Genomic DNA, 10000 nt, shown 5'->3' on the forward strand with positions numbered 1-10000 from the left:
TATATATATATATATATATAAATGAAGTCATAAATATGAATAATATTAATAATGCTTTACCTGGCCTCTTTTCAGCCCGAAATATCGAGCCACCGGGTCTCCGGCCTGAATCCTGGGTAACTGGCTCTCCTTCAGCTTACTGACAACAGTGAAGGAAAATCCACTCGAAAGGAAAGAGTCACAACACGTCTATGATCGTCCGTGTTATTTAGATTTGCCCGAGCTGTCATGGTGTCTGTGGTTCTGATACGAAATGGTAAGAGCTGAGCTGCATATAGAATACTGTATAGCTACTGTACACATCACTCTTCCTCTCCTTTATCATTATTAAATATAAGGGTTTCAAACTCCAAGAACACTTTTTCTAACATATGTATTTCTAATTAGACCTGAAAGTGCAATATATGTTTATTTTTATGTGTGACACAAAGGTTAAACAAACAAAAAAAAAAAGCAGGTGTTTCACTACTAGTCTGTAAATAATTTTCAGTATTGTGGGATATTTAGTGTAGATTTGTAACATAAAATCCCAATTAAGGACATTTTAGTTCCAGGTTGTAACACTACAAAAAAAGAGGGGGGGTATACTTATGCACAGCACAGTACACTGGAAATTAATGGCTGCCTGTCACTGAATACTTTGGCCAAATGGTTCATAGAACTGGAACTGAAATTTCGGATCAGGGTTTCGGACCTGCATGACGACAAATATCCTTTTTAAGAAACACTTCTATAGTCAGCTGCAGATGGGGTCAATGAAATTCCTGCTTTGAAGCATGTCGGTGTTAGTAAGGATACTATCTCGCTAGCAGCTCTGTCACTTCTTCCTTGGTCATCACGATGTGCTCAGGGACCAGCTGCAAACACAAAACACGGTGTTATTAAACCCAAAATGCACAAGATTCTCAAATACATGTGTTGTACGAGAAGAACGCGTTTCTCACCTCGTGTTCTGTGATGTTGATGAGCAGCTCTTGCTGCAGAAACTGCTCCAGGATGTACTTCGGTGCCATGTCCACCAGCGACTGCAAAAACAGTCAACGGGTCCATACGCAATGTCACCTGGTAGGGTACCTCTAGAGTTCTCTCATTTAACAACTCAGGAAAGTCAGGACAATGTCTCTTACAGTATATGGCAAAAGTTTGTGGACACCTGACCATCACACTCATGTGTGCTTGTGGAACATCTCATTCCAGACTTAGTTCCTCTTGTACTGTTATCATAACCTCCACTCCCTCCAGAGAGAGTGCCTGTGTGTGTGTGTGTATCAGGCTTGGGGATTAACGGAATACATGTATTACACAACACAATAGAAACGGCTGCTTGATTATAGTTCTGGTTCTCCCTGCCCAGTCGTGACTCACATGAGCAACCTGCTTCTGCATGCGCAAATACATTTTGTGCAAAGTTCATTTGGTAGAAATGAACACAATGTTCTCTGAAACGCTTTTGTTAGGGTGACCGTGTGTCCTCTTTGTCCCCCCAGACATGTCCTCTTTTTCAGATCTTAAAAAAGCGTTCAGCCGGGATTTCTAAATTTGAGAAAATGTCCGGGATTCGGCTTTAGTTTCATTATGACGTGCTTATGGTCTAATACTGCATCATGTGTGCGCATATTTGCGTTGCTTTAACCCCTCTCTGTAATTCCCACCTTCTCGCACACCGATTGGTCGATTATAAAAGACTTGCAGCAACTATTGGCCAAATTCCTGCCTCTCAACCATTAGCCTACTCTCACCGAGCGCGTGAGGGTGAAGTGCTGTTGTATACGGCGTCAGTTACTTGACAATAGCAGCACTGACAGCTGTCCTGAGTCGAAACAAGGCCCATTTAATTTCATGTTATCGCATTCGTATTACATGGTCATTCAAATGTGTGAACGATGGCAGGAGGTACACTCGTGGCATCTGATATTATATATATATATATATATATATATATATAGATATATATATATATATATATATATATATATATATATATATATATATATATATATATAGATATATATATATATATATATATATAGATATATATATATATATATATATATATAGATATATATATATATAGATATATATATATATAGATATATATATATATATATCTATATCTATATATATATATATATATATATATATATATATATATATAGATATATATATATAGATATAGATTATGTGACGCTAATAGTGTGTCTTTCTCAGTGTATTAAAATCTGTATTCATAGTAACACTGTTTTAAACGCTATTGAGATATGAAAAGAAAAAAAAAAGGTGTCCTCTTTTTGGAAAACCAGAACATGGTCACCCGAAATTTTGTGATGTAACGTGACCTGCATCAGGGACAGTGATCTTTTATTTATTTAATCAATTAAAAACAAATCCAAACATTGAACATGTTTTTAAGCTCTAAAATAAGCTCTAAAGAAAAGTATTTTGGATCATATTGCTTTTCTCTTGACTTTCTTTACATATGTGGCCTTGAACTAATCCAAAAATAATCAGATTACATTACGTTCATATTGTGAGACTTGGATTATGTTACACTGATGACATTTTTTATGAAGTCATTTGTAACTGTAACGGAAAACATTTTTAAGTAACCCTCCCAACCCTGGTAAATGTGTGTGTGTGTGAGAGAAAAAGTGTGTGAAAGAGAGTGCCTTTGTGTGCGAGTGTGTGTATGTAAGGTAGAGTGTGTGAGAGAGAGTGCCTTTGTGTGCGAGTGTGTGTATGTAAGGTAGTGTGGGTGAAAGAGAGTGCCTCTGTGTGTGTGTGTGTGTGTTCCCCACCTGTTTAGCAGAAGGTGTCATGCCCATCTGGACCACAATAATGGCGCGGGTGATGTTCTCCTCCTGCATGCGCTGGCAGTACATCTTGATGGTTTTAATTCCCACCTTGGGCTCCTCTGCACACACCATGAAGCACATGTTCCAGTACCACATTTACACAAACAACTCTAAAATCAGCCACAATATTCACTCTCAGCTTTCATTCCTCATTAGCCTCAAAACTGAAGAAGCAACATCTGGAGATGAAGTCCATCTCAGCTGACCGACTACAAGACGTCTGCAGGATTTGTGCAGATTTAACGTTTACACTCGCGTTCAGTTACAAAATCACTCGGACTCGTATTGTGCAAGTTCTCACAGTGAAGTTTATATAAACGGTCATTCTGAATCAGTCACCTGGGAAGAAGACAAACATCTGGTCAGTGGGATCGTCGTTGTGAGCCACGAGTACCGTAAGATCCGTCCTCCGAGGACGGCCCTCGCTCGGCTTGTCCCCGAACTGACTTTTAAACTCGTCCAGCGTCTGATCCAACTCGTCCTGCGTCACCAAGTATCCCCGATCGTGGCAGAGCTGCAGGAATGAAAGGGGAACACATCCACTCTGAGCGACTTGCCTTGATTCATCTTTATAATGAACGTGTGATCTTCAGAGAGCGTCCAAGATTTACTTTGGAATGAAATTCTAAGCTGACTTTTTAAATATAAACTTCTTTCATCGACGTTTTTGGTTTCCTACATGACCCATAGTGCTCTTCGACTACCTTCTGATAGCGGTGCCAGTGGGATTCAGCACTTGCTTCATCTCTACCTAAAGAGATCGATGCAGCAGCGCTTTATCATTTAGTCTGTCCAGCTTTCTCAGCTTCTTATCTGTACACTCTGCTCAAACAAATCCGCTTCCAACGCTTCAACTCTCACGCTAATACCGCTGACCATGTCTTCATCATCTCACAGATCTAAAACTGCTAACCTGCTGGAACTCAGCTGGGTCCTAAAGCTGCGCTGCATTCTGGGACTTTGAGTCCAATGTAGGGCTGGGCGATATGTATAGAAAAATATATCATATCGTGATACATGAAGACATTTCTACGATATACGATGCGTAATCACGATATATAATTTAACTTTAAAAAAAAAAAAAAAAAAAAAAATCTGCAAAACGGTAGTAAAATAAACTAAAACCATTAAACTGAGTTTGACAATATTTTTATACTTTAAAAGGGTTATTTTTTATCACATCATAAAAGGGTTTTTTTAATCACGTCAAATCAACGGCATTAATTCGGTCCCATTTAATACGTAATTATTAAAAATGTTTTTAAAATAATAATAATACATCACCATACCAACAATATCTCAGAAAAGTGTATCGTGAAATACTTTATCACGATATTAATATTACAGCGATATATCGCCCAGCCCAAGTGACCGTTATTTTGAGTGTGAACAGTGAAGTGTGAACAGCATTCGTTGAAAATGTTTAGTCACGTGATCGCAGACCCCTCAGGCTCAGATGTGATTTGCTCGTACTTGTCTGGTTCTTCACTAATAGTAGTTTGTGTACTACCCTGGCTTGATGTTGAAACTCTGTGATGTGTGTTGCACTGAATGAGCTCTCTGCATAGAAAACCCGGACACCATGTGGTGGTGTGTAAACATCACTGCATGCTAAACAGAGAAAAGCCTCAAACCTGCATTATCGTCTTCCGGATTTTCCACAAGCGGTAGGTCTCCTCTTCATCATCCATGACGCTTTAAATAATTAGCTATTAACTATATATCACACACCTCCTTTAACTCTTTAATATGTGTGTGTTACAGAGGCAGATAATTACCCAAGCTTTCAAACGAAACACACACTACCGAAAATCACTTCCGGTAAAGTGACGTCACGGACATTAGGACCCGCAAAATGGTGTCTAACTATTTGCCTGCATTTTAACAAATATTAAATAACTTTATAATATTATTATTATTATTAAATAATTTATTTTACATTGTACGACAATGTATCCACTGTGTGTTAATATTCAACGTGTATATTTTGTATTACAATATTACAAAAAAAAGAGCATTGTCCTTTATTAGTCGTGTTTTTTTTTTTTATTTATCTTTTTTTTTTATTGTCATTTAAACCATATACAGCTGATACAGTGCACAGTGAAATTTTATTCGGAAAGTAAAAAGTTATTGCATGTATTGTTTTTTATTACAGGATTCGAATGGTCCAGTGCCTCGTCAGATTTTTATTCAGTCATTTCGCTAACACTCAGACATGCCTATACAGCAAAACAGACATCTTACAAGTGAAATATCTTATATATTTAAATAGTCAAATTTACCTAGCATTTCCTATTATAAGATTACAAAAGAAACGGAATATAAGATTATTAAACTTATTTCTAGATGTTTTTACTCATTTCAATCTTGATTGATGATTAAAGATAATGTGTACAGTACACAGACATCAATTTTGTTAAGTAAGTTTAGTAGTAGTAGCATAAATAGGTAATATTAGAAGTAGTCTTAGTACAAATAAGTAATAGTAGTATTGGTAGTAGTCGTAAAAATATGTCATATTTATTTTAGTAGTAGCACAATATAAGAAATATTATTAGTAGTATAAATATAAATATTACTACTAGTAGTAGTAATAAAATAAGTAATATTGGTACTAGTGTAAATAAGTAGTACCAGTAGTAGTAGTATTAGTAGTACCAGTAGTAGTATAAATATGTAGCATTAGTAGTAAAAATAGGAAATAATATTAGTAGTAATAAATACAAATACGACTAGTAGTAGTATACTAGAAATAGTAGTAGTAGTAGTAGCATAAATAGGTCATATTAATAGTAGTCGTAGTACAAAAAAGTAATAGTAGTAGAGGTAGTAGTCGTAAAAATATGTAATATTGGTAGTACCATAAATGCAGTAAGTAGTAGTAGTAGTAGTAGCACAAAATAAGAAATATTAGTAGTAGTATAAATATAAATATTAGTAGTAAAAGTAGTAATAAAATAAGTAATATTGGTACTAGTGTAAATAAGTAGTACCAGTATTATTAGTAGTACCAGTAGTAGTATAAATATGAAATCTTTGTAATTATATTTCATTTCAGTAATAAATATAAATACTACTAGTAGTGGTAGTATACTAGAAGTAAGTAAGTAGTACTAGTAGTAGTAGTTAAGGTTCGTGCCGCGATAGAGGGCGTGGTTTGATTGTATTTATGGGCGTGGTTATATTGTAAGGTTCCTGACACTATGTGGTTGCTACACAGAGCGCTTGTGTTCGTTGCGCTCGGAAGCAGAGGTTTGAGCAGAGCCATGGTAAGACCGTTTTCCACCTACCTGTCGTGTGTACCGGGTTTATTGCTCGTTTTAGACTTTATATGTGAATGTGCGTAAGAGTCTGAACGGTGTTGTGTAACGAGTAGGTGAAAGGGCACTTGTGCGTGTGTGTCTCCATTAATCTGCTCCGCCGCGGAGATGAAATGAGCACTAGCTGCTAGCTGGCTCTAATTATGCTCTGTCAGCATGAACAGGCTGCATCGTAATTATATATTAAACTACATGTTCGCGCCGGCTCTGTGTTTATCACTGTACTGAGATAACGGATTTTAAAATGGCGGTTATGTCCGTTTCATCATTGCGACACCGTCAAAGTAGATTATTTACTTTTTATTAGCCAGTTAGTTTAGCATTGTGGATTAGTTTGCTAACGCCGGATTATAGCACGTTACAGGGTTACACTGGTGAAATGACAGTCAGTACGTTTACATGGACAACAATAATGATGTCAACCCGATTAAGACAATACTCTGATTAAGAAAGTATACCATGTAAACAGCTATTTTTGATGAGCTTAATCCGACTAAAGTCATACGCCAAGTAAACACAACTCGAATTAAGACGTGGAGTATTCCTGTTTTAGTCGCATTATCGACGTGCGTTACAGACGTACACACTTAGCGTCGTGTGGGAGTTTTCACCGCACTTTGCGACAGGACACGTACCCACACGGCAGTGCTCAACCATTTTACGGCAAACAGAGCACGGCTGCGTCTGAAACCGCTTATTTACCTACTATATAGTAGGAGAAATACATGTGGTGGAGTCGGTGTCCTGATGACGCTTCTGATTGAGAAATGCTTCACTTCTGTTTTCTAAATGTTACAAGAGTCGCCAGTCTGAGTTTAAAGAACCAAACTGATCATCTTCTTCTAAAAGCTCGCTTGCTCATGTTTAGAGACGCTCCAGTCTGATACTGAGCACTGGTATAGGACCCGTACTGAGTACTGGTATAGGGCCCATACTGAGCACTGGTATAGGGCCGGTATAGGGCCCGTACTGAGCACTGGTATAGGGCCGGTATAGGGCCCATACTGAGCACTGGTATAGGGCCCATACTGAGCACTGGTATAGGGCCGGTATAGGGCCCGTACTGAGCACTGGTATAGGGCCGGTATAGGGCCCGTACTGAGCACTGGTATAGGGCCCGTACTGAGCACTGGTATAGGGCCCGTACTGAGCACTGGTATAGGGCCCGTACTGAGCACTGGTATAGGGCCGGTATAGGGCCCGTACTGAGCACTGGTGTAGGGCCGGTATAGGGCCCGTACTGAGCACTGGTGTAGGGCCGTTATAGGGCCCGTACTGAGCACTGGCATAGGGCCGATATAGGCCTGTACTGAGCACTGGTATAGGGCCTGTACTGAGCACTGGTATAGGGCCTGTACTGACCACTGGTATAGGGCCGGTATAGGGCCCGTACTGAGCACTGGTATAGGGCCCGTACTGAGCACTGGTATAGGGCCTGTACTGACCACTGGTATAGGGCCTGTACTGAGCACTGGTATAGGGCCTGTACTGAGCACTGGTATAGGGCCGGTATAGGGCCTGTACTGAGCACTGGTATAGGGCCCGTACTGAGCACTGGTATTGGGCCAGTATAGGGCCCGTACTGAGCACTGGTATAGGGCCTGTACTGAGCACTGGTATTGGGCTCGTACTGGTCTGAGATCAGAACTGATCCAATTCACTGATCATGTGATGTCATGAATGTGTGTTGTAAGACCTGCCATCACACAGGGTGTGTGTGTGTGTGTGTGTGTGTGTGTCTGTGTTTACTCGGCAGTGTAGCAGAGGGATTATTATCGTTATTAACAGCACCTGCATCCCTCATGATGCAGGAATAAAACACAATCTGGCATGTCATTATAAGAAAATATTCAATGCTGCTGGACGGGTGGTGATACGAGGCCTGACGTGAGGCCTTACCGAGTTACTGTATTTACCAACAACTGCACAAAGTGTTTTATTTCTCTTGTACCATGTTGGGTTGCCAATGATTACAATGTTGACCTTTTTATTAAATTAATCGTACCTTTTTTAATCCATTTAATATCAACAAAACTACGTCATAGGGACGAGACCCTGTTATGAGCAGGTGTTCCCTCATCATCCGCTGGTTCGTCCTCTCTCTTGGAGTAAAAATACCCCGAAAACAACCTGTCACATGACTGAGAAACTCCGGATTAACTCGACTCTAGCAAATCAATCTTTCACCCAGATCATTTCACATGTAATGGTATCTGAGTTGAGTTCTCAGCTCATTACATGTAGTAATCTGCTTCCTGCACTCTTTCCATCTGTTTTCATTCAAACGGCTATGCAAATATTTAGATTTTGTACGAAATCTTCACACTGCTTATAAGACGCCACCTTCAGCAGTCATTGAAAATGTGTTATGGCGTAAACCACTGGGAGGTGGGGTTTATTTATTTACTTTTGGGTTGTGTAAAGTAGGCTTTGGGTGACTGATGTGTTTCTGCTTCTGTCTAAACTGCATCTCGGCTCTCCTGAAGAGCCGAGGGATCGGATTGAAACGGTTTTAAACGTGACTTTGGTGTGTGGGCCATCTATAATCGTCTAATAACTCGCGTCAGACGATTTTCTTTTCGTTGTTCACGTGTGACCTGTCGACTGTTTTCGAGACCGCGTTGTGAACTTTAACTCGCGTTTGACTTTCCTGCCCTTTAACTCCAATTGCCTTTGCCTTATTTATTGCAGTGTGCGCAGGCCAGCGACTGGAAAAGCGCCAAGAGTATTTACGAATTCTCCGCCATAGACATAGATGGGAACGAGGAGTCTTTGGAAAAATACAGGTGAGGATATAGTGCCTTTTATGTGTGTGCGCGCGCGCTTTAGGGCCATACAGCTCATCAGTATAATCAGTTCGATTGTTCCGTTTTGTTAGATGTTTCTGTTTACACACGCTGTATAACGAGTTTGAAGGGTTGAGGTCGACGTCTTGGGTAAGTTGATGTGTGCGTAGTCAGTTCTAGGGATGGGCGATATGATTATATCGCAATAAATCTGTGTCCTGATACAATTTTCTTTGGACAGTTGATAACGCAGTGATCGCACTCGGGTGGGAACCGAAACATGCATCAGATTTCTTTCTTTCTTTCTTTCTTTATTGCTGTTTATTTTTATTCTAATGACTGGACGTATGAGTCATTCATTAGCAAGCCTTGATTGGCCAGTGAAAAGCTCCAGTGTTTTGCCTGGAAACCTAATTGACCAGGTTAAAAAGTGACCGCTTAAGTAATGTAATAAAGTACGCCGAGCTAATTAAGTGCATTTAATAAAGACTAAGAGAAACGAGCGACGTTTTCTAGTGAGACTCGTTGTAACCTCCTGATAAAGATTTCAACCTTAAGAGCCTCGTGACAAAGTCAGCAAGGATGGGGTCTTCATTTCCCCTCGATGCGGTTATCTGTACTAAGCGGGACAGATAAACGGCAGCTTTATGTCATGATTTTATAATATCATTTTTTTCCCCGCATGTCCAGAGGTTTTGTATGCATCATCACGAACGTAGCCTCTAAATGAGGCAAGACTCCAGTAAACTACACTCAGCTTGCGGCCATGCACACCACGTACGCTGAGAAGGGTTTACGCATCTTGGGCTTCCCATGTAACCAGTTTGGAAAACAGGTACGTTTCACAACAGCACCACGCTTAATGAAAGCTCAGGCATTTAAAGACCTTGTTTGTTCAATCTTATTTTTGTACCACCCTTTAGAGGCTACATAAGATATTTACAGTACATATTTCCCAGAAGACCAAAGAATAACAATTTACACCGATCGTCCTGTTCAAAAGTTATCTCAATGTATCGTGTTGCCTTCTTGAGCATCA

General features: G+C 39.7%; 2 protein-coding genes across 3 annotated transcripts in view; one reads left to right on the forward strand and one right to left on the reverse strand.

The window, feature by feature from the left end:
• polr2ea (RNA polymerase II, I and III subunit E, a) overlaps positions 1-4682 on the reverse strand; it is a 6103-nt gene extending 1421 nt beyond the window's left edge. The window contains exons 1-6 of one of the 2 annotated variants that reach the window (XM_017494947.3): positions 4487-4682; positions 3192-3366; positions 2796-2911; positions 945-1025; positions 799-857; positions 61-139 (exon numbers count right to left, since the gene is read on the reverse strand). In XM_017494947.3, coding sequence (XP_017350436.1) covers positions 61-139; positions 799-857; positions 945-1025; positions 2796-2911; positions 3192-3366; positions 4487-4543 — 567 coding nt within the window. In that variant the 5' untranslated portion in view covers positions 4544-4682. 2 annotated transcript variants of the gene reach the window in all.
• Positions 4683-6077: 1395 nt separating this feature from the next.
• The window catches only part of gpx4b (glutathione peroxidase 4b), an 8274-nt gene continuing 4351 nt past the window's right edge, over positions 6078-10000 (forward strand). The window contains exons 1-3 of the mRNA NM_001200688.1: positions 6078-6124; positions 8867-8961; positions 9652-9796. Coding sequence (NP_001187617.1) covers positions 9728-9796 — 69 coding nt within the window. The 5' untranslated portion in view covers positions 6078-6124; positions 8867-8961; positions 9652-9727. The remainder of the gene's footprint in view (positions 6125-8866; positions 8962-9651; positions 9797-10000) is intronic.

Source organism: Ictalurus punctatus, chromosome 20, assembly GCF_001660625.3.
Source record: "Ictalurus punctatus breed USDA103 chromosome 20, Coco_2.0, whole genome shotgun sequence".
NCBI classification, from domain to species: Eukaryota; Metazoa; Chordata; class Actinopteri; order Siluriformes; family Ictaluridae; genus Ictalurus; species Ictalurus punctatus.